Raw genomic sequence first — 25,602 nt, 5'->3', positions numbered from 1 at the left:
CCAATGCCAAAAGAACGTAACATCTGGATAATCATGGATAGAGTTCCTAAAGTGAGACTAACAGCCTTGGGCATATTTAAATAAAGGTAAAAAACACTGAAGCTTGATTTTTACATCACATTATGCAAAATTATGCAAAGTTCTTTCATCCTCAGAAGCAGAGTCTGACATTACTGCAGGTAAGAGATTGGCCGATTCAACTGGTGCTCAGAAAACACAGACTCAGTGACTAAGCCTGTTGTAGTTACCATGGTAAGTAACATTCACTATTTCCACAGGTAAGCTGTTAACTTGGTGGGAGAGATATGAATCGATGCCTGACAGTGAGTCATTTTGCAGAAGGAATAGAGGGGCATATTATCAAGCACGGCGTTAAAATTATCGCCGCTTTAGCGGCAGAAAACTGCCGCTAAAGCGGCGATAATGGGCTTGATAATATGCCGCAGAGAATTCCAATAGAAGCCCATGTTGACACCAGAACATGGGCTTCTATGGGAATTCTCATGGGCATATTATCAAGCCCATTATATCCATTTTTCCGCATTTTCTGCCGCTAAAGCGGCGATAATGTTAACGCCTTTTCTTGATAATATGCCTTAGAGTACGGAAGCTGCGCCGAAAAAAGATCCCCGATCCCTCTACATGATGACTTGAGTATTCTGCCTTTTTACCTCAATTCTAACAGGAAATGGAAAGTTAAAGAAAAAATACGAGGGCAATTCATGGCAGAAGAGCCTTCAGCAACCGGAGCCATGCGAAGACAACATAGCACTTTACCACCGGTGCACAGGGTGCAAAGTGTGCGGAGCAAAACGGACGTTTATTTTGTATTTCCTTCATAATAACACACAAAGGAAGAAACGAGTTCCGGCATGGTACCCCTCCACGTGTGGACGTAATAATCAACATTTACAATCTTACTGAGCCAAAGTAGATGTGATTTAAGGACACTCACGGTGGAGAATGAGTGCTGGTCTTGTGGTGGATGTCATTCCAGGTCACAGTGTTTTTCTCCCCTGTGGTCCGCGACTCTCCAATTGTAAACGTTAACTTCTGTTTGAATGCTCGATACAGCAACGTCAACACCTTCCGGCCCTCAGGGTTATCGGGGAGGTAGGCAGTCCGGGTTGTGCCAGTGTACAGCTGGCCAGGGTTTGGGTGGTTATCCTGTGAGGAATGAAAGACAAATTTCATAACAATGGGTAAATGCCACACTATGCCATAAAAAGATACCGAGGAATCTCGATATTAGTGGCGTAGCGCAATGTTGAGGGACATGACCTAATACACCCCTTTTCATGTCCCTCAAGAAAGTTCTTTCAATATTGTAAATTTGTAATTTATGCCTGTACGATCTTCATCTTAATTTTTTTGTGTCTATTGTTTTATTTTACCTTTTCTTCTTTCTCGTTTGTATCTGTAACGTTTAAATATGTAAAACTCTCCTCATGTAACCTACCTGGTTCTATTGTGAAGCTCTCTGAAGTCTTTGGGTAAAGTCCGCACTATATAAAAATGCATTAAATAAATAAAATAAAGGGGGCGTGGTTTGGACGCCGGGGAAGATGGCGGCTTAGCGCACTGCTCCTCCCGTGGTCGTGTAATCCGAAGCAGCTGACGGAGTCAAATGCGAGTCATGCGAGCGGAAAACGACTGATATGGCGATCGGAGTGCGGTGCCCGACTCTGGTCCGAATTTGAGACGCCTGGGCAGTCGCGTTGGAGAGTTATCGCTGAATCCCCTGGAGGCGGCTGCAGAGCGAGACATGTGGACGTGAGACCCTGTCGATCGGAAAGCGGAGGCTAACGTTAAAGATATCGCTGCAACGAGTAAGGTCCGCCGTGGAAGGACGGGAGATACACATGAGGTAATACGCGTATGAGGACACTTCCAGGTTGGGCCGCGGTGGAGTTCCCCGTCAGGAGAGACAACGCGGACGCGCAAGATGGCGGCGATGGGAGTCCCTGAGTCCCGGTCTCGGTGAGCGACTCGACGGTTGTATGAGGAAGGTCAGTGGGGGACACGCTGCTGGATCGAGGCTGGCGTACATACACACGAACGGGGAACACTTCTGGAGATGTGGCTCTCACCGCCATGGGCTGGGTCAGCAGTGAATTATTGATGGACTGAGGCTCGGATAAACACAAAATGGCGGCGGCGAAGACGGCTGAGTTCCCCGGAGCACCAGCGAATTCCTGAAAGCAGATGGAATATTGTGCTCGAACGAGGTCACTGGGGGCCACAGATGCAATTTGGATGCGAACTGGATGAAAACTGGTTAGTTGAATTGCGGCGACCTCGATGGAGGAAGTAAGGTTGCGCGTAACGCATACGAGTGCATAGAAGCGCAAGTGCATAAGAAGTGCACAAGGAAGCAAGTCAGCCGCGTTGGAGTGGTGTGAATGGCCATAAATGATCACAATGAAGCTTAAGGTCCCTAACGAAGGCAATGAACCTGAATGAGACGGTGGAAAGAGGATTGGAAGATGTATGCAGATTTAAGAAGCACAGAAAAATGTTAAACTCTAATGAAGGATGTGAGTACTGAGGATGCTGGGGGCTTCCTGATTACATTACATATACACCAACAGTGTAGCTGATGACTGAGTAACGCATGAAAGAAGAAGTCAGCTAAACAATAGTGAGTCTGACCTGGAGCTGTGACAACATTGAGGTACCCTAGCCGGGGTGACTGTCTTTGAGATTTGTAATTGTGCCTGATAGCCTCTAAGTGCGTTTCCAAGATGGGGGACAAAGAAGCAAACAAAGACACCAAGAATCTAAAAAGACTCAAGGCAGAACCACCCAGTCCGATCTCACCGGTCAAGGGTAATAAGGATGTAACGGACACGATGGACATAATATTAAATAGATTAGAAGAGGTCAGAGAGATTGCGAAATCTACAAAAGAAGAAATCGTAGCAATTCGCAAAGATATTAGGGACACCAATGCCAGATTGACGGAGTCGGAATCGAGAATCAGCCGTCTTGAGGATATGGAATCCAAAACATGTAGCTCGTTGAAACAACTACATATTTCCACTGAGCAAATGTCACGGAAGCTGTCGGAATTGGAAGACAGAAATCGGAGGGGGAACCTACGCATTTTTGGGATTCCGGAAGGGTCAGAAGAAACGTATGGGTCCTGTGTCTCATTTCTAGAAACATGGTTCTCGCAGGCAACTAATCTTAGCTTCCATCACCCATTGGAATTTGACAGAGCGCATAGAGTTCCAGGCAGGATCTTGCCGGGTCAGAGAGGGCCGCGACCAATTGTTTGCAAACCATTGCGATACCAGCATGTGGAACAGATTCTATCATTTGTACGCAAAAATAACCATGTGCTCTGGAAATCTAATAAGGTGTTTATATCACAGGACTACAGTAAGGAAACTGTTGACACGAGGAAGGCTTTTCTTGCTTTGCGACCACAGTTGAAGTCGCTGGGTTACCAGTTTGGTTTTGTAGGTCCAGCAAAGTTCCGCGTCTTTATCAAAGGATCCCCGCAGGTTTTCACGGACCCGGTGAAACTCAGGCAATGTATGGAGGGAGGTGATGAGCTACGTATGGACACGTCAACGGTGGCTTCCACTCCATCATCTAAGTAGAACTCCCTGAATCCATAGCAGTCTATCATTCCACTGGTCATATGGGGCTATATAATGCTGGTCTCTGATATGTTGGTCTAGTGATGTTCTGTTGTAGTGGAGGAGTATATCCAAGGAATAGAGAGGGGGGGAATCTTCTCTTTTATGCTCTAGGATGACTTGTGCTCTGTTCGAGTGTTGGTTACTAGCCATGACTCGCTGTATATATCTATTACTTGCTCAGTGTTCTGCCCGAAGGTGCCTTTTGTTAGTATGGGTTAAGGTCAGGGAAAATGGGTGTTGCAGATTACTACTGTTAAATGGTTACTGATAACTCAGGATTCAGTGTTGCCTAAATAGGCTCGGTTACTTAATTGTGTTGTTTGGAGGTTGGGTCAATCTCCGGATTGCCTGCACGAATACGATTTGTGACCATGGGAGGAACACTAGTCTTTCCGTGTCACCATGCCTACTAGTTTAAATCGGGGTGGAGGGGTGGGAGAGGGTGTTTGGGTGGGTGAGGGGGAGGTGGGAGGATGGGAGAGGGAGAGTGGGGGGGATGTGTATTTCTTTTTTGTGTTATTTTGTATTTATGTTATTGTTTATGTTACCATCTACGTCATGTTCCAGCACGCGCCAGGTCCATTTTATTGCCAATGCCTATGTCGATTACACTATCACGATCCTACCTATGCCTATGTCATTTCCCAATGTACCCCAGAATCAGTCTCTCCATATTGCCAGCATCAACGTTGGGGTGGTTGTCACGATCCTGATAATGCGTATGTCCAATCGCTATGCACTCCTGACCTAGGATTGTTCCCCTGTTGTTGCCCTTGCAGAATGTACAGGCTGTTTCCAATCCACCATGTTGGCCTTGAATAGTTATGTCATTATCTGCTATTGATACTTCTATAGGCGTGACGAGAGTGAATAACTTGAAATTGCTCTCTTTCAATGTCAAGGGCCTGAACCAGCCAGTCAAGCGCCAAAAGATTCTAGAATATTTACGTAGGCAAAAGGGTGACATTGTGATGCTGCAGGAAACTAAGCTTGAGGCCTCACAATTTCATACCCTTAGGAATAAATTCTTTGTTGAGGTCGCAGGGTCGGAGGCGATAGGGAAGAAAAATGGGGTCCTGACATTGATCGCGAAAAAGTCTAATGTGGATTTACTCTCCTTTGAGTCGGACTCAAAAGGGCGGTGGGTTACGACCAAGCTGTCGAAGGACGACACTGAATTTTATGTGACAAATGTTTATGCCCCTAATACCTGTGATCTAACGTTCTGGTCTGATCTGGCTAAACAACTAGAGAATATCCCGGATTCAGCCATTCACATTATGGCAGGGGACTTTAATCTCCCATTTGACCCGGTGTTGGACAGGGACTCTAGATGCTCCTTTCGTAGTAATAAATCTCATAAGGCCTTCACTAATCTGTGCACTCGATTCCAACTGGTAGATACATGGAGGTTACAGAACCCTGATGGAAGGGATTATACCTTTTACTCTCCACCACACGACTCATTCTCCAGGATAGATTATCTATTTATAACAAAGAATGGCATTCCCAGAATGGAGGAAACATCTATAGAGCCAAAGGTCTTATCCGACCACTCATGTATCTCCTTGTCCATTTCCAATGTTAAATCTTCTGTCAGACAATCAATCTGGAGGTTTAATGAGGAGGTCCTTGATAAAGAACAATATAGGGTGGAGATAGAGACCGCGATTGGTGACTACCTAGAGCATAATGGTAGGGGGGACACTTCGGATCTGATTCGGTGGGAGGCGCTAAAGAGTACAATAAGGGGAGTAGTTATTAAAATAAAATCTGTTATCAATAAGGAACACAATAAAGCTCTGGAGGTCTTGGAAAGAGAAATTGCAGCATTGGAAAAGAAGCACCTGTCAGATAGGAAAGAGGACACATTGAATAAACTAGCTAATAAAAAGTATGAATATAACAAAATAGTCAGTGAGAGAGCAGGGACTTGGTTGACTAAGAGGAAACAATTCAAACTCTGTGCGTCAAACAAGGCAGGGAAAAGCCTAGCGGCATACCTCAAGTTTAAAGTCCAAAAGAATACGATAATTTCCATCAAAGACCAAGGGGGTGCGGCACACTCTGACCCAGTGGAGATAGCGGAAGTATTCAAGCAATTTTATGAGCAACTTTATGCCAAGAATAAGGAGGTAGTTGATTCCAAAATAGAAGGTTACTTGGAGGACTGCAAACTCCCATCCCTGTCCAATGTAGATCGTGATGGCCTTAACGAACCCATTACTCTTCAGGAAGTAGAGAAAGTCATTAAAGCGCTAAAACGCGGTAAGGCACCCGGTCCAGATGGGTTCACCGCTAGATTTTACAAGAGTTTTTCCGCACTTCTATCACAACCACTTCTACATCTATTCCAAGAAATCAGTGAAGTGGGGGAGGTGAGGGGAACGTTATCGGAAGCCATCATTGCAGTACTACCGAAAGAAGGGAAAGATCCGGCGCTGCCAAAGAATTATAGGCCTATCTCCCTCATTAATCTCGACTGTAAACTTCTAGCCATGATTTTGGCCAATCGGCTTCAAAAGGTCCTACCCAAATTGATACACGCCTCACAGGCGGGATTTTTAAAGCATAGATTGTCAAGCGACAATACCAGAATATTGGCGCATGTCCTCGAAAGGGCAAGATTGTTACCTACACCCACGGTTGCTATCACGCTTGATGCAGAGAAGGCGTTCGATAGGGTGGATTGGAACTATCTGCAGGCAGTCCTAAATAAATTCAACCTGGGTCAAACTTTTACAAAGATGGTGATGTCTTTGTACTCTTGTCCCTCGGCGAGAGTTAGGGCTGGCGGATCATTTTCCTCCTCGTTTAATTTACACCAAGGCACCAGACAGGGTTGTCCTCTCTCGCCATCACTGTTCCTATTGGCCATTGAACCCTTTCTCTATCGATTGAGAAATAACGATGGTATTGCTGGTATCCCATTTGAAGATTGTACAATAAAGTTGACGGCATATGCGGATGATGTCTTAATAGTTTCGGAAAGGGCGGAAGAGGCTATACCGGCTCTTCTTTCTACCATTGACGATTTCTCCAAGGTATCAGGATACAAGCTAAATAAAGATAAAACAGAGGTGAAATTGTTGAATAATTTTGGTAATAAGGAGATCATGGGGGACTCAGGATTGACGTGGCAGCCAGGCTGCTTTAAATACTTGGGACTGGAATTTGAGAAAGATCTAGTCACAACGTTAGGGGTGAACGAAACCTTGATTCTGAAGAAAATTTCTAAATTATTGGAAGGATGGTCTCCAAAATTCCTTTCATGGTGGGGTAGGGTGGAAACCCTAAAAATGATGGTGACACCACTGGTAAATTATCTGGCGTCCATGTTACCAATGACGTTCTCGGAAGCCTTCTTGACAAAGGTGGATGGGTTGTTTGGGGGGTTCCTGTGGCAGGGGAAGAAACCCAGGATATCTATGAAGAAGCTACAGCTATCAAAAGAGAAGGGCGGCCTGGGTCTTCCTAGCTTTAGGAACTACCAGACAGCATTTCTGTGTAAACAAGGGGCGCAGTGGTTGTGTCGAGATACGGACTATACCCCCCTGTGGATTGAGATTGAAAAATCTCTGGCTGGTGATGCCCCCCTAACAGCATTTCTTTCAATGGATCTGGCCCATCTGCCCCATTCCAAGTATATACTACTGAATACGAGAAGAGCGCTTCTGAGACTAGATCAGACCCATAAAACAGGTTTGTTATGGAGGAAGTCTACTATGGGATCGTTATGGCATAATCCGTTGTTTAAAATGGAAGGGAGGCCTTTGCAGTGGGAAGAATGGTCTAGGAAAGGCATTAATCTGGTTAAGGACTTATTTGAGGAAAAACAACCACTACCGTTCTCCTCGCTCCAGGCTAGCCACAACCTGTCACCAATGGATTTTTATGACTTTTTGAAACTTAAGGTTGTTTTGTCTAATCGCTCTCTTAACCCTAGTGACCCTTGGCTTCTGACCCAGGTTCCACGACTCTTGAGGTCAGGTCACTTTGTCTCTAAAATCTATAAATTACTCCTTCCCATCCCAAGGAAGGCATACAAGAAGAATGAATCCAGGTGGGAATCTGAGCCTAACTCTACTGGTTTGGTATTTGATTGGGACTTGATCCATAATACTGCTCTGACGAATAAGATTTCCCCGATTCTGGCCCAAACCAAATACATGCTCCTTAACAGGACATATTGGACGCCCGAAAAACTCCATCGACTGCATCTGAGGGACAGCCCCCTATGTTGGAATTGTAATATAGCGGTTGGTGACTTGGCTCATATGCTTTTTGGGTGTTCTGCACTAGGTCTGTTTTGGGGGAAAGTGTTCGACTGCATAGACCATACTTTTAAGATCAAATCCAAGAGGGAGTTTGTATATGTTCTGTTGGGGGTGCTAGATAACAACCTTCCTAATAACAATGATCGTCAGTTGTTAGATATCATGCTTACCCTAGCATGCAAAGTGGTGTTATGTAAATGGAAGAGCGCCTCTGAGGTCTCATTCAGGGTGTGGCAGGATTGGCTTTCGTTCCTAAGAGGGGCTGATAATCCAGCGCTACACTCCTCCCCGTGGCGCGCTCCCAATAGGAGGCTCTGGAAATCCCTGGACAGCTCATCGTTCTCGTTTGACCCGCCCTGAGGGGAGGGGAAGAGTTATGCCTTTTGGATCATAGAGTACAGGGTGTGGCAGCTGCTGTAGTAAACGTATGATATAAGGCATGGGATGATATGATGCTCATTCACCATAATGCAAGCGGAGTATTTGGTGCGAGTTGGAATTCGTGACGTCCTTCAATTACTTATTTATCTTGTTTCATTTCATTTCTTTCACTTTCACTTAGGTGTTTTATTTAATTCATTTAATTCAGCTAATTCATGTGGTTAATTTATGTAATTCATCTCATCTAACTAGTATACTTCATTCAATTCATCTAGCCCCAGTTTCAGTATTTCCAAATTCAGTTTCATTACTAGTCTCACTATAGGATTGCTCATGTTATTCGGTTGCAAGGTCAGAACTATAGTCCTGATGAGAATTTTATGTACAGTTTTTATTGCTATGTACTCAGGACTATGAATCCATGTTAGTTTGTGAAGGGGCGAGTCCCCTAGCGATTAGCCAGTTCGATTCGTCAGTGCTCAGGGGCTCTGGATTACATATGTCATTATTGTCATTTATAATTCTTTATTGTCATTATTGTCTTTTATTGTATGTCTTTGATTTCTTTCTCAATAAAAAAGATTTGAAATAAAAAAAAAAAAAAAAATAAAATAAAAAATAAAAATAAATGAGTAGGTCGAACGTTGTGGCTACATCGCCACCTAGTGGTCAGCTACAGGATAACACTGAGGTCGTGCAAGGAGAGAAGAGGCAAACGAAACTGGTGCAACAAGGACACCTAGCGGTCAGCGCATGGAACTGACTGAAATCTTGTAGGGCTTACAGTCAGTCTGCCTCCGTAGAACAAAGTGTCACAGTCCAATTGCTCTTATTTGATTTATCGCTGAACTGGTTGCATACGTGCATCTTTAGCAGTGGTCGAAGTGGGAGAGAAAAAGTAGGGAAACTGTGGGCGGAGAATCAGAGGGCGGGAATAACCCAAGGATTGGATCTGTGGGCGGAGCCAGGGGTGTGGCCAGAATGCGCAAACATCCCAATTTTTAGTATTTGTCTGGCATTTCACTGCCCAGTTTAATCAACCAATGGATACACATGATTATTTAAGGTTATAATGAGTTATCGACATTAAAACACAATCACAAAGTAGGATACGCTTCTAATCACAGAATGTCCCAAATACGATGAAATGTGAAAGCACAAGCCTTTTGTCGCCGAGCCATAGTGTTTGTCATCAGCACTTCTCCCTTTTTCCACAACAGCAGTTCAAACATGAATGGCAAAATATCCTAGTTTACAAATGTTTTCTATATAATTATGGCTCTGCCATATTTGCCTCATAATGCAAGATCTGCTGCATGATCTGACCATTTAAACTAATAAATTGTTTATAGCTCAAACGGATAAAAAGTTAATAAAAAATGTGACTTGTTTTGCTGCGGAGTGGATGGCTTATTGCAAAGGTTGACTGGTCACCTTTCTCACTGTTGCATTTGTATGTTACACTGGTACTAATAAGGCAGAATCTTTCCAGAGACTCTTAGCATGTGTACATATGTCAAAATAATAAAATATCAGAAAATATACTGCATTACGCTGCAGCCATTTTTTTTGATGATAACCAATTTTTATTGATTTTCGGTTGCAACAGCACCATTTACGAATACATCTTAAAAGGCAAGACCAAGACACAAACATATCACATTGGCATAAAATATAGACGTACTGCAGCCATTTTTTAATGCATAATTTAGTCAACACTGCAGCAAAATTGTGTCCTTTGCTGCATAATTAATTCCAGTGGCCCAACAGCAAGCAGCACATGGTAAAAGTGCTTGTGAATGAAGCAGAGAGATTGTGAAGTTTGTGAATTTAGTTTGGTGTGCGTGCAAATTCTGCATTGCCAATCCCTGGTGAGTTGCAGCTACTACTTATGAAACAAGGCCAATGGAGGTACCTAAGGGTGAGGAAGACTGGCCTCAAGGGCAGGGCCGGCCTTAGCACTGGTGGTGCCCTGTGCATTAATGTTTGTTATTGCCCCCCAATGACCACCTCTGCCATGGATTCCCTCACAACCACCCTTTAACAGTGCCCCTCAAGTCTCCATAACCACACTTTCAGATGCATTTAATTTGATTTACAGCACCACTCATACCAGTGTAGGGTGTCAGAGCACTTTACATCACACACATTACTCAGAGACAATCAATGTGTGTGTAAATCACTGTATAGAAAATGTTACATAAGACTAAGGACTACAAGGTGTAGGAGTCACATGACAACCATACTAGTAGGCTGTATAGTTTAATAGTGATTGGTCTGGAGAAACACTAACTCAGAATTTAAAACGTAATACCATGGTTGGGGGTTCTCTTTAATAATCAGAATTGATTTCTGTCCAAAAGAACACTTTTTGTAACATTAGGATAATCAAAGACTGGGAAAAAAACATAACGCTCTAATTTATACCTTGCAGTTTGTATGCAGCTCTTAGATGAAAGTTAATATCTCACTGTTCTATGTTAGGATTTTAACTTATAAACTGCAAGTAACAAAAGGATCTCTCTGACAAAAGCAGTAGCCCACTGACCTATTTACATTATGTGCACTTTGTGAACTGCATGGTACATGTTCTTTGCAGCAGGCACATTAACCCTCTGAGCTACCTTTCCATGAATCAAAACGTCCACTAGACAAAATGATTTCTCTCTAGGAAGAACTTTAAACACCGGAGTCATCATGACATTTTTATTGTTGCCGAAAATTGCTGGAGGCCAGGAAGGAGGCAGCAGGCGCTTTTAAAACCTTAATATACTTACAAACATAATGCCTCCACCCAAAGTCAGCACCCGGTGCGGTCACACCGATTGCACTGCCCTAGAGCTGGCCCTTCTCAAGAGTCCTGTGACCACAGTGACAGAGTCCCTGTTGTTCTAGCCTGTGCTGCTTCATAGGCCTGCCCGCAAGACTGGAGGTGAACTTCAGTATGGATTGTGGTGGACAAACTTTGAAGGTTAACCCACACTTGCCACTGCTAGGGTCCACCTGCTGGTGCTAAGACACCAGGGCTTCTAAGGTCCTGTGAAGCCTTCTAAGGTCTAGCATGGGATTGTGCTCTCTCATGAGAGTGCTCTGGTGGACTGGTTATTAAGGCTGAACCTGGTTCCCCAGTTCTCAAATTTAGCAGCTCTGGCCATAGTGCCACATCCTCTCCCCCACTGAGAAAAACTCACACTGCCTTCAACTACATCCCAATTGCTGCCGGCTATAAACACGTGGATGCGGCTCAATTTAAATGACGCACTAGACAAGAGCAATATGCGGCCTACAAAAAAACAGTAACAACATCCTGGAAAAAGCAAGCATTCATAGGGAATGCAAAATTTAGCAAACCATGTGAAATGTAAGCAGGAACAACATGGTTACCTTAACGCTTTTACACTCACTATTCAGAAATCAGTGAGTGCTTTTGCCTGAAAAGTTAAGGACATGACTACAGGGCCCTGAATGGACCTATTTCAATGTCCATTGCTTATATCCTTACAAAACGTAAGCAGTATGGTAAAAAGACCACATCCCTGGACACGGAGCCGCAGTACACATTTTGTTTTCCAATCCACAGTTTGCAGTACATCCGGGATTGGTGCACTAGTTGCAAGCCCAGGGAAAACAAAGACAAGAAAACAAAAATAGTGCTTTATTGGCAAACTCTGTAAAAGTGGCGCTAATGTGTTTGGGTGTGAATAAAATCAATCTGGCCAGTTTGCTACCACCCTGTATTACTTTATTTCGTTATTTTTCATATTGTTAACCTTTTATTCCAGATGCTGCACTTTGGAATTAAAATACGACATTTCCAGCAAAAATGGTTTTTTTTTTTTTGGATTCATTTCACAGGGGAGCAAATAAAAGAAAGGAGAGGAAACAGAGTGAGAACCTCGTCTTGAAGTCACGGTTTTCAGTAACAGAAGAACTGCTAGAAAGAAAGAGAGGGAAGAAGGAAAGAGTGGAGGGTAGGGAGGGGCAGCTGAAGCGGCAGAGCAGAAGTGGACACTGTATTTTTCTTCTCTGGGCAAGAAGGAAAAGACAGAGTCCTGTTACCTCTATGCTGCCCGTCCTCCAACGAACGCCAGGAACGCCAAGCTTTATTTAAAGGCAATGGTGATTTCTTGCGTCCTGGGACGCATTTTCAAAATAAAAAAGTAGGGGAACGGAATCCTTGGAATTGAAGAAGTAGGGGCACGCCGTGCCCTGCCGATCCCGCCCACTTCGACCACAGATCTTTAGTCGTTTTCAGACTGGAATGCATATGCTTTACCAGAGGTGGTTGGATGTAACTTTTGAGGGATTGAAATCTTGTTATGTGCTAAAATAATATGTAATCTTTGTGGCCTGCTAGTTCCAATGTTTTTTTTTTTTTAAACTCTTTTTATTTAAACATAGAAACTTAGGTCATGTTACACAGCATCACGTCTCACATAATATAATTGCATCGGTTTACACATGCGTCGGTACTTTCTCTTCCGCGCTGCAGGCAGAGCTACATTAAACATACATTGCGGTTCACAGTGTACAGTGGTCCTCTGGGGACGTGATAGCCGGCGGCTCACATATCCCTCCCCGGTATGTATTCCACTTAGTCCAGATCGCCACCCATTTTTTGGGACAACCCCGTGCTACATAAACGGTTTTCTCACGGATCATGCACCAGTCCATATCCTCCTTCCATTTCTTTAACGTAGGTGGCGTAGCGGCCTAGTTCCAATGTTTGTGGGTGGTGCTATTGCTGGAACTAATCTGAGCACAGCACTGACCGGGCAGTATTTTAGCCCATGAACAGTGGACATTAAGAACTAGAATGAGCAGGGAGGCTCTAAAGATTTTGTTCAAGATGGGCTCCTAGGGCCATATGTATCAAGCCTTTTTCCCGTTTGCAAATGGGCAGATTCTCAGAATCGGCCCGTTTGCGAATTGGAAAAAGCCTTTTGGGATGTATCATCCCAAAAGGCCATCTCAAAATAGAGAATTGCAAAATTTGCGATTCTCAGTTTTGCGAATGCAATTAAGGAATTGCAAATTGCGATTCCTTAAATGCACTTCTGGAAGCACCAGAAATTTGCTATTTGGCCTTAAGGAATTGCAAATTACCACCAACTTCAAGTTGGTGGTAATTTGCAATTTTCTTTAAAAAAGCACTTTTTAGATGTTTTAAAAGTGCCATATGTTGCACATACATAAGGGCATGTATGTGGGAAAATGTGCACACATGCATATTTCAGGGGTGCAACAGGGTGTCCTTTTGGCACCCTTGCAACCCTGAATTTGCATTCTCAATTTTCGATTCTCTAATTGGTAATCGCAAATTGAGAATGACTTTCCATTCATTCCTATTGGCCTCCTAGCCCATAGGAATGAATGGGAAGGTATTCCTTATTTGTGAATCTCAATTTGCGATTCGCAAATAAGGAATATGTAGGATTCTCAGAATTTTTAGCAAATCCTACATACATTGCATTTTGCGATTCTCTAATTGCAATTTGCTATAAATAGCAATTGGAGAATCGCAAAACTCTTTTTTGATACATATGGCCCCTAATTCCTGTACTGTAAACCATTCAGCCTAAATTTACTGAATATCTACCATATCTCTTATTTTTTTCCTTCCTTCAATGTCATCCTGCCACAAGCCTACATGAATGAATCAACATGATCGGAGAAACCTAGATTCTCCAGCACTGGATCTATCATAGATTCACATAGTTGAATCACTGCCCATCATCTGGTTCTGAACCCTCATCAGTGTTAGCAAAGCAATGTGCACTGCACTCAATAATATTGAAAAACGTCCATAGACTACACACAACCAGTCAACCAATTTGTGTGACCCAAACTTCAGTCAAAGAGAGTCCAGCAACCTCATCTCCTCCCCTGACACCGTCCTTCAACTGGCAGATTTCATACCAACACATCAGTGAAAGGGAATCAACCTTTTAAAGAGGTTTTTTCTATTACACTTTGAATTTTTCAGCTTCAGCTCCACTTCAATTGTGAGGTGGTGATCTGTATTTATTTACTTAGACATTTCCAAGCATGTCAGAAGCTTCTGAAAGGAAATCTCTCTTCAAGGTGTGTATGGCCTGTGGCAAGGGGAAGATTAAAATGAATGACCCTTACACTGTCAGGAGTCCAATAATTCTTCGTCAGGAACAGTCAAAACAAACTCCCAGTGCTCCTCTCACTTATAAATACCTGACTATGTGTTGGGACAGAAAAGTCCCTCTCATGGTAATGGACGTGTACCCCTGCCCTGAGTGCCCCAGCTGTAAGGTGTCTGGATCGCTGCTGCTGATTTTGTGTTGTAATGGGTTAACACGGATCATGTGTGTGTGTGTGTGTGTGTGTGTGTGCCATGACATAGGTCAGCCTCATGGATTGCGGTCTTGGTGGACCGGAAGGTGCACCCAAAGCGCTACCCTCATAGTGGTGATAGGCCACTGCCATTGCTAGGAGTTGCAAATACAACAGTTGATGGACAGAATGCAGAACAATGCCATACATTCACCCCAGTACAGAGATCTGGGCCTAAATCCATCATTTTTTTGCTCACCATGCCATTCCAGTTTGAACCCAGACATATGCAAATCAGTCTTGACCCTGTGCCTCATGAGAACATTCCAGCCCAAACTGCCAAGCCAGGTCCTCCCTGGACTGGGATCAAGCATCCTAGGACCGGTTTCGGGGTTTCACCCCTCTTCAGCCAGGATAGCTTGATTCCAGTGGCATGGAGAGCACGGGACTCACGTCTGAGCATACCCATCCCACTCGGGGTGACAAATGCAAAAACAACAGTTGATGGACAGAATGCATAACAATGTCATACATTCACCCCAGTACAGAGATCTGGGCCTAAATCCATCGTTTTTTTGCTCACCATGCCATTCCAGTTTGAACCCAGCCATATGCAAATCAGTCTTGACCCTGTGCCTCATGGGAACAGTCCAGCCCGAACTGCCAAGCCAGGTCCTCCCTGGACTGGAAACAAGCATCCTAGGACCGGTTTTGGGGTTTCACCCCTCTTCAGCCAGGATAGCTTGATTCCAGTGGCATGGAGAGCACGGGACTCACGTCTGAGCATACCTGTCCCACTCGGGGTGACATATGCAAAAACAACAGTTGATGAACAGAATGCAGAACAATGTCATACATTCACCCCAATACAGAGATCTAGGCCTAAATCCATTGTTTTTTTGCTCACCATGCCATTCCAGTTTGAACCCAGCCATATGCAAATCAGTCTTGACCCTGTGCCTCATGGGAACAGTCCAGCCCGAACTGCCAAGCCAGGTCCTCCCATGACTGGAAACAAGCATCCTAGAACCGGTTTCAGGGTTTCACCCCTCTTCATCCAGGATAGCTTGATTCCAGTGGCATAGAGAGCACGGGACTCACGTCTGAGCATACCCGTCCCACTCGGGGTGACAAATGCAAAAACAACAGTTGATGGACAGAATGCAGAACAATATCATACATTCACCCCAGTACAGAGATCTGGGCCTAAATCCATCGTTTTTTTGCTCACCATGCCATTCCAATTTGATCCCAGCCATATGCAAATCAGTCTTGACCCTGTGCCTCATGGGAACAGTCCAGCCCGAACTGCCAAGCCACGTCCTCCCTGGACTTAAACAAGCATCCTAGGACCGGTTTCTGGGGTGGCATGGTGAGCAAAAGAATGATGGATTTAACCCAGATCTCTTGACTGGGGGTGAATGTTTTGATTTGTTCTGCATTACGTCCATCAATTGTGTGTCTTTTGCTTTCTCGCCCTAAGTGCGCCAGGTATGCTCAGACGTGAGTCCTGGGCTCACTGTGCCACTGGAATCAAGCTATCCTGGCTGAAGAGGGGTGAAACCCCGAAACCGGTCCTAGGATGCTTGTTTCTGGTCCAGGGAGGACCTGGCTTGGCAGTTCGGGCTGGACTGTTCCCATGAGGCACAGGGTCAAGACTGATTTGCATATAGCCAGGTCTAAACTGGGGTGGCATGGTGAGCAAAAGAATGATGGATTTAACCCATATTTCTTGACTGGCGTGAATGTTTTGATTTGTTCTCCATTCCGTCCATCAATTGTGTGTCTTTTGCTTTCTCGCCCTAAATGCGCCAGGTATGCTCAGACGTCAGTCCTGGGCTCACTGTGCCACTGGAATCAAGCTATCATGGCTGAAGAGGGGTGAAACCCCGAAACCGGTCCTAGGATGCTTGTTTCCTGTCCAGGGAGGACCTGGCTTGGCAATTCGGGCTGGACTGTTCCCATGAGGCACAGGGTCAAGACTGATTTGTATATAGCAAGGTCTAAACTGGGGTGGCATGGTGAGCAACAGAATGATGGATTTAACTCAGATCTCTTGACTGGGGGTGAATGTGTTGATTTGTTCTGCATTCCGTCCATCAATTGTGTGTCTTTTGCTTGCTAGGAGTTAAGCAGCATGAGTGCAGTGGTGGCAGGATACAGTGTAGTCAATCAATCAATCAAATAATATGGGGAATTATAAGCGCACTACTCACCCGTGACGGTGTCAAGGCGCTGAGGGGGGGGGTGGGGTCAGCAGGTCCGTATCAGTCAAAAAGCTAGGTCTTCACCGCCTTACTGAAGGTGTTCAGGGAGGGGGTGCGCTTGATTTAGATGGGGAGCTCGTTCCAGGTTTTGGCCGCAATGCAGGAGAAGGATCTTCCCCCTGCTCTGGCTCTGCGGATGCGTGGGGTTTCGGCGAGGAGGAGGTTGGTGGAGCGGAGGTTGTGTTTGGGCACGTGGAGGGGGATTCTGTCATTGAGGTATTGGGGTCCGGTGTTGTGTAGGCATTTGTAGGCAAAGGTGAGTATCTTGAAAGTGATTCTTTTCTCGTCGGGGAGCCAGTGGAGCGTGCGTAGGTGTTGGCTGTTGTGTTCGCGTCGAGGGACCCCGAGAACAAGTCTGGCGGCGGCGTTCTGAACTGTCTGGAGCTTGAGGAGTAGGGACTTGTTGATGCCGGCATAGAGGGTGTTTCCGTAGTCCAACCTGCTGGTGATGAGTGCGTGGGTGACTGTCTTCTTTGCCTCGGGTGGGATCCATTTGAAGGTCTTACGGAGGATGCGGAGGGTGTTGAAGCAGCTGGAGGTCACGACGTTGACCTGTCGATTCATGGAGAGGGAGGAGTCGAGTACTATGCCAAGGTTCTTGGCGTGGTCTGTGGGGGTCGGGGCGCTGCCGAGGGCGATGGGCCACCAGGTTTTGTTCCACGCCGAAGGAGTGGTTCAGAGGACGAGGACTTCTGTCTTCTCTGAGTTGAGTTTAAGCAGCTGTTGTTCATCCAGGAAGCAACGTCCTGCATTCCTTCCTGGAAGCTGAGTCTGGTGGTGGTGGGGTCCTTGGGCAGGGAGAGGATGAGCTGGGTGTCGTCGGCGTAGGAGACTATGCTGAGTCCGTGCCGTCGGACGATGGCGGCGAGGGGGGCCATGTAGATGTTGAAGAGGGTAGGGCTGAGTGATGAACCTTGTCGGACTCCGCAGTTGATTTCAGTAGGTTGGGAGTGGAAGGGTGGTCAGTAGAAGTGAACAGGCCTTTTTAACGGTGTCACTGGAATGAGGATACAGACTCACTCATGTTAAGTTCAGCTGCTGTGTTCTTAACTCATCCTTGGCCTACACCAAGTTAGTATGTAGCACTGTGCAGCACATGTGTGTTAAATGCAGGTGCTGGATGTATGCTTGCCTATGAATGGTACAATAAATGGAAGATTCTAAGTTCCATTTGGTAGGCCCATGGCTTACTGAAGGAGCATGAGGAACTAGAGGATGCCGCCAAGACAGATATGTGCATTGCTGCATTCCTGTGAGCTGGGTGGGACACACACTGGAGGAAGAAGGAGTAGTTTCTTTTCTGTAACTCCAGTTCTGTAGTAGGGGTATCTCTGTTATAGTCATAATCTAGTGAATAGTCCCGCCCATGTGCGTGGACCCTGGAGCAATAAAAAATAATCTCTAAAAGGTGACAAATCATGCAGACCTGCATACACCTTTAAGAGAGAATTTAATTTAAAGACAGATAATGCAGCCTATACCCACAGGCTACACTGTCCAGTACTTCAACTAGAATTCCACCAACATCCACAAACAGCACTGCCTGTCTAGTTTTTCTCCACATAGGAAAAAACCCTGCCTCTACCAGCAAAAGCCTCTGGAATGATAGAGAGGAAGGAGTGGACAGACAAGCCCCATAGACTGCCATTATGTGGCTTGGAACAGGATACTGTGCCTTTAAGAAAACTTTCCAGATTTCCAGAACTTTCCCCAGTATCCCAGAATACCCAGTAGGTCCCATTTACTTTCAGTTCTTTTTGAAGGCGTAGCACGCCAGACCTGTAGCATTCTTCATATGAATAAATATCTCTCCACCGGGGAGGAGGGCGGGCGCTTATGACTATAACAGAGATACCCCTACTACAGAACTGGAGTTACAGAAAAGAAACTACTCCTTCTGTAGTAGGGGATCTCTGTGTATAGTCATAATCTAGTGAATAGAATGGCAAGCCCATCCCCACACAACAGCAGCGGTGGAGAACAAACAAGACAAACCCACTACTGTGCGAACAAATTTCGCAGCGAAGCCTGCCCAACCTGAGCATCTGCCCTGGCATCCGAGTCCAGACAGTAATGCGCAGCAAAGGTATGGACCGACTTCCAAGTGGCCGCCTTGCAGATTTCCGCAATCGGAACATTACGCAGCAAAGCCGTCGTGGCAGCTTTGCCCCTGGTGGAATGAGCCTTAGGTTTACCCCTAAGGTCTTATTAGCCTTTTGTTACCCCAATTGTATGCAGGACACAATCCACCGAGAAATGGACTGCTTAGAGGTCGCAAGACCAGTCCTGACTGAGCCATAATTAACAAACAATTGGTCAGACCTACGAATATCCTTGGTCTTATCCAGATAAAATTTCAACACCCTCCGAACATCCAGGGAATGGAGAGACCTTTCCGCTGGCGAAAAGGGATTCTGAAAGAACGTAGGTAAAGTTATAGTCTGGTTGACATGAAAGTCAGAGATAACCTTAGGAAGAAATTTAGGGTGAGTACGCATCACAACCTTAGCAGCATGAAATACAGTATAAGGTTCTTGACAACATAAAGCCTGAAGTTCACTCACCCTGCGGGCCGATGTAATGGCCACTAGGAACGCCGCCTTCCAGGATAGGTGCTGCAACGAAGCCCTGTGAATGGGTTCAAAAGGCTCCTTCATCAGTCTGGACAGCACCACATTCAAGTCCCAGGAAGGCGAGGGAAGTCTGACGGGAGGAAACACTTTCTTCAAGCCTTCCAAAAAATCCTTGACCACAGGGATCTGAAAGAAGGAAGTCTGTGAAGGGCATTTCCTGTAAGCAGTCAAAGCAGCCAGATGAACCTTAATGGAATGAAAATTAAGGCCAGACTGCGCCAAATGTAAAAGGTACGGAAGGATGACATCTTCCTTACATGTCGTCGGATCAAAGTTCTTGGACTTACACCAGATACAGAACCTCTTCCACTTGTAAGCATAGGATGTCCTAGTGGAAGGTCGTTTAGACTCCTTCAGTATGTCCATACAATCGTCTGGTAGATTCAGATGGCCATATTGCACTATTTCAGGAGCCATGCCGCCAAACTCAAAGACGAGAGGTTGGGGTGCACCATCCGCCCCCCGAACTTCGTGAGAAGGTCCGGCCTGCACGGCAACCGCATGTGAGGAAGGAGAGACCGGTGAAGTAGGTCCGTGAACCACCACTGCCTGGGCCACTCCGGGGCGATCAGGATCATCCGCGCCCTGGACTGGGACAGCTTGATGAGCACTGCCGGAATCAGGGGAATGGGTGGAAAAGCGCACAGAAAGCTGCTCGACCAATCGATCCATAGCGCATTTCCCAGCGTCCCCCGCTGGTAGTACCTGGATGCGAAGTCTCGGCATTTGCTGTTTTCGGCGGTGGCGAACAGATCTACGTCTGGAGTCCCCCACCTTGCGAAGACTTCTCCTAGTACTTCGTCGTTTATGACCCATTCGTGGTTTTCCTGAATCAGCCTGCTCAAGGCGTCCGCCTGAGCATTCTGCACTCCTGGCAGATGCGTGGCCATAATCGTCAGTCCTCTGGCCAGCAGCCAGCGCCAGATCGCCTGCGCCTCCTGCGACAGAGTGCGCGATCTCGACCCCCCCTGCTTGTTGAGATAATACATCGTGGTTGTATTGTCCGTCTGTATCAGCAGTGAGTTGGTCTGGAAGGATGGAAGGAAGGCCTTCAGTGCCAGGAAGACAGATCTGAGTTCCAGGAAATTGATGTGGTACGTCGATTCCAAGGCAGACCACATTCCCTGAATCTGCAAGTCCCCGGAATGCGCTCCCCAGCCCTGGAGAGACGCATCCGTCACGACACTCATCGTGGGAATGTCCTTGTGGAAGGGGACCCCCTTGAGTAGGTTTTCCGCCGAACACCACCACTTCAGAGACTGAAGAGCATGCAGCGACAGACGTATCTTGTCGTCCCAAGATCCTGTCCTCTGATCCCACTGATCCTCCAAACACTCCTGCAGTGGTCTCATGTGTAGCCGAGCGTGAGGCGTGAGGAAGATACAGGAGGCCATCGATCCCAGTAGAGAAGACACCTTCCTCACTGTCGTCGATGGAGCAGCCCTGAGGTCCTGAGCCTTCCGAAGGAGTGATAACCGTCTCTCCTCCGAAGGAGACACGCTTGCTGACCGCGTATCGATGGAGGCCCCCAGGTACTGTATGCACTGGACCGGAGTCGTGACCGATTGGGACATGTTGACGTGTAACCCCAGCTTGTGCAAGAGCTCGCACGTCCATCGGAAGTGTTCTTGCGCTTCCGTGAAGGATGAAGCCTTGATCAGCCAATCGTCCAGATACGGGTAGACAAACACCTTGTTCCTCCGCAGGTGTGCCGCCACCACCGCCATGCACTTCGAAAAGGTCCTGGGCGCAGATTTTAGCCCGAATGGCAGTACTGTGTATTGATAGTGATTGGCGCCGACTTGGAATCGCAGGAACTTCCTGTGCTTCCGTGCTATGGGCACATGGAAGTACGCATCCTGTAGATCTATGGCACAGAGCCAGTCTCCCCGTTGCAGCTGAGGGTAAATCTGGTGCAACGAGAGCATGCGAAACTTCTCTCTGCGAATCCATTTGTTTGCCTGTCGCAAATCCAGAATGGGCCTGAACTCGTTCTTGTCCTTCTTGCGAACGAGGAAGAACCGAGAGTACAGACCTCTTCCCCTTTGAGACAGAGGTACCTCTTCTACCGCCTTTTTTCTCAACAAGATGTCTGCCTCCGCCTGGAGCTGTCTCAGCTGGAATCGAGAGCCGACCGGCGGAATCGCTGGAGGCGGGCTGATAAACCGAAGACTGTATCCATTGCAAACAATATTCAGCACCCACTTGTCCTGAGTAATTTTTCTCCACTCTTCCGGAAAAAATTGAATGCTTCCCCCCACTGGAGTGGGTAACGGTTGAGGGGGAAGTAGCCGCTCAGGGCCGAGACCCGGCCGGGCCCTTGGTCGTGGTAGTAGCCTGCTGGCCTCCTCTACCCCTCTTGCGCTTCTGGAAGGGCTTGCGGAACTGCTGCTGTTGTTGCTGCTGCTGTCCCGCGCCCTGCCCACGCCCTCTGCCCGAAGACCCGAACCTCCTCTGGAACGGGCGCTTCTTCTTCTCGGCCTTCTCCAACCCGACGGCCGTCAGGGTTTCAAAAGCTCAAAAGGGCTGTAGCCAACCCCCTTTTGTGGGACCTCTCTGTAAGCAAACAGAAGGCAGGGTAAAAGGATGTCCCATCTTCGCCTAAGCTTGTCTGGTAATCCTTTTATCATTCCCTTTAGGGTCTTGTTGAATCTCTCAACAAGCCCATTGCACTGTGGGTGATAGGGTGTGGTGAACTTGTAGTTAACACCACACTCCTTCCACATTGCAGTCAAGTATCCTGACATGAAGTTGGCACCTCTGTCAGAAATGACCTCCTTTGGAAAGCCCACTCTGGAGATTACTCCAAGCAGGGCCCTTGCCACAACAGGAGCTGTTGTGGTCCTCAGGGGAATTGCTTCTGGGTACCTGGTGGCATGGTCCACTATCACCAGTATGAATCTGTGCCCAGATGCTGTTTGTGGGTCCATTGGTCCTACAATATCTATGCCCACTCTTTCAAAGGGGACCCCCACCACAGGTAGTGGTATGAGGGGGGCCTTTGTGGTGCCACCTGATTTGCCACTGGCTTGGCAGGTGACACAGGAGCGACAAAACTCCTTAGTGTCTTCTGACATATGGGTCCAGTGAAAGTGAGGGACAAGCCTGTCCCAAGTCTTGTTCTGGCCTAGATGTCCTGCAAGGGGAATATCATGGGCCAAGGTAAGAAGGAAGCCTCTGAACTTCAGTGGTATGACCAACCTCCTGGATGCACCAGGCTTGGGGTCTCTAGCCTCTGAATACAGTAGCCCTTCATCCCAATACACTCTATGGGTACCTTGAGCATTCCCTGCAGCCTCAGCAGCAGCCAGCTGTCTGAGGGGTTCAAGAGAGGGGCAGTCTAATTGAGCCTGCCTCAGATCTGCCCTTGAAAGTCCCCCTGTCCCAAGAAACTCAACCTGATCAGGTTCAAGTTCTTCTAGGACAGTTCCTTCAGGGCTCTCAGAATCATCCTCCTGGGAGGGCTGATCCACCACCTGAGGCAGGGGGGAAGGCACAGCCTTAACCCTGCTGCTCTTTCTCTTGGGTTGTGACTGGTCCATAGTTTCAGGATCCAGCACTTGTTCAGTGGTGCACTTTTGGGCCTGTGACCTGGTCACAGCACGGACATGTGCATCTATCCCCAGCATTTCTGCATGGGTCCTATACTCCACTTCAGGCCAAACTGAAGTTTCAAGATCATTGCCCAGTAAACACTCTACAGGAAGGTCTGAACTAACAACAACTTTCTTGAGGCCAGTTACCCCTCCCCAGGAGAAGTTAACAATAGCCACACTATGGGAGGTAGTGGCATTGCTAGCGTTGGTCACTAGGTAATTCTCACCTAGTATGATCTGTCCAGGGTCCACAAAAGCAGGTGTCACCATTGTGACACTAGCCCCAGTGTCCCTGTAGGCCTGAGCCATTCTTTGGTTGATAATAGGAGTCTGTCTGTACTTGCCCAGGTTACTGGGGCCTACAGTAGAGGACAAAGCTAAGTCCCCATCACAGATCAGAACAGCCTGAGTAGGTACTCTGACTAGGCCAGAATCCTCCTCAGTTCCCAGGGTTAACCCTACTACACCCTTTTGCTGGGAACCACCACTTACAGCTGAACTAGGGGGTACAGTTGCCTTAGGGGCAATGGTGGCTGGGGGCTTATCCTTTTTGGTGCACTCACTAAACCAATGTGAGTTGGACTTACAATAGTTGCACCATGGTTTCTTTTGGCCATCTTTCTTTTTATCCTTTTTGGGACCACCCTCCCCCTGAGCCTTTTGGGGGCCTGGTGAAGACTTCTGGTCTTTTTGTTTCTGATCATTACCCTTCTGGTCTGCCTTTTTCTGATCACCGCCCTGGTTCTGGTTTTTCTGCTTAACTCTAGTGCTGACCCATCTATCTGCCTTCTTTCCCAATTCTTGGGGAGAAGTCAGATCAGAATCAATCAGGTGTTGATGCAATAGCTGGTTTTGACAGTTGTTAAGTATTTGTTCTCTCATGATCAAATTATACAACCCTGTATAGTCCTTAACCTTACTTCCCATTAGCCAGCCTTCCAGAGCCTTAGTGGCACAATCTACAAAGTCAGTCCAGTCCTGAGTCTGTGTCTTCTGGGTATCCCTGAACAACAACCTGTATTGTTCAGTGGTTAGGCCAAACCCATCAATCAGAGCACTCTTCAGGACAGTGTAATTATCTGCATCCTCATCACTAACTGTGAGGAGCTTGTCTCTACCTTTCTCAGAGAAGGAGAGCCACAAGATAGCTGCCCACTGACTTTGGGGTACCTGCTGTACTTTGCAAGCTCTCACCAAAGCAGTTATCCATTTGTGGATGTCATCCCCACACTTGTAGGGAGGGACAATCTTGCTCAGGTTTCTATTATCATAGTGCCTGTCTCTATCCTTAGGGATATTGCTGCCACCAGTGGGTTCTGACCCACTTAACTTTTGCTCTCTAGCCAGAGCAAGCTTCTCCTTGGCAAGGGCAAGTTCTTCCCTCTGAATCCTCAGATTAGCTTCCCTCATTCTGGCTTCATGTTCCTTTCTCTCAGGGGAAGTCATTCCCCTGTGAGAGGAAACACTAGAGATGCTAGAGACATGGGAGTGGATGGATTCCCTTGAAGGGGATCTGTCCCTCCTGTTTCTCTGGTTAAGCCCACTTGGGGGTCTGTATGGGGGGACCCCATGCAAACTCCCATGTAAACTTAGGTTAGCCTGGCTAAGTCTTCCTACTTGGCCCTGGCTGTCTACCTCTCCATCTGAAGCCCCATCTGACTCCTCTGTGGTGGGTAGACCCTCCTCTGTACCTAGGGTACCTGCCTGAGAGGCCCTAAGAGTATCATACTCCTCTAGGAGTTGTCTTAACTGAAGGAGGGTAGGGTTTGCACCCTGTTTTATTCCTCTGGAGGTACACAATTGTCTCATCTCCTGGAATGTTAAGGTATCATATCTAGAGGGGGTCTTCTGCAGACGTGATCCTCCTGAGAGAGCATCTACTTGATCTCCTCTCAGAGACATGATCTAGTGAGGGTGTGGTGTGTGCACCTACCTACACTAGTTGTTTCTACTAAACCTCTCTAGTAGTTGTAGTCAGGGTGTGTTACTCCCTTCAACCTACAACTACTAAGTCCAGTAGGACTTAAGTATTATAATCTATGTTATATGTACCTAGACAATATCTGTGTGATCTTTCAATTTAGTATCTCAAGATTACAATGGTATTACAACAGCAAGCTCAGATCCCACCGCTGCCACCAATGTGAGAAGTTGGCCTGATGTATGATGTCACTAGTTCTAGTGTACACCTTATATCAGTCCAAATACCCTTATGGTGATTGGTTGTAAAGTCAACCTTATAGACCAGCTATCCTAGTGGTAGCATGGACAAGAGCAGTCTTAGGCTAAACTCTGAATGGCATGTGAAGCCAGCTGTGATACCATATATAATCCCTTGAATACCAAATGAAAGGACACCACAACAGATATATATAAAATAAAGCGTATTTATTCTAGTCAAACCCTCAGCACTCTTTATGAGATTAGAGGTAAGTACAACACAGTCTTATTTAAGCATACATTAAGTCACACAGGTAAGTAATACAGTTAGG

General features: G+C 46.5%; 1 protein-coding gene across 3 annotated transcripts in view; it reads right to left on the bottom strand.

Moving 5' to 3' along the window:
• Positions 1-25,602, bottom strand: part of LOC146832875 (E3 ubiquitin-protein ligase DTX3L-like) — a 570,028-nt gene that overhangs the window by 79,002 nt on the left and 465,424 nt on the right. For all 3 annotated transcript variants that reach the window (XM_085600299.1, XM_085600298.1, XM_085600297.1), the window contains exon 8: positions 956-1,167. In XM_085600299.1, the coding sequence (XP_085456425.1) occupies positions 956-1,167 (212 nt within the window). The remainder of the gene's footprint in view (positions 1-955; positions 1,168-25,602) is intronic.

Source organism: Triturus cristatus, chromosome 4_2, assembly GCF_964204655.1.
Source record: "Triturus cristatus chromosome 4_2, aTriCri1.1, whole genome shotgun sequence".
In the NCBI taxonomy this organism is placed as follows: Eukaryota; Metazoa; Chordata; class Amphibia; order Caudata; family Salamandridae; genus Triturus; species Triturus cristatus.
The sequence above is the reverse complement of the archived record's forward strand: the minus strand, read 5'-3'. Positions and strand labels throughout refer to the sequence as shown.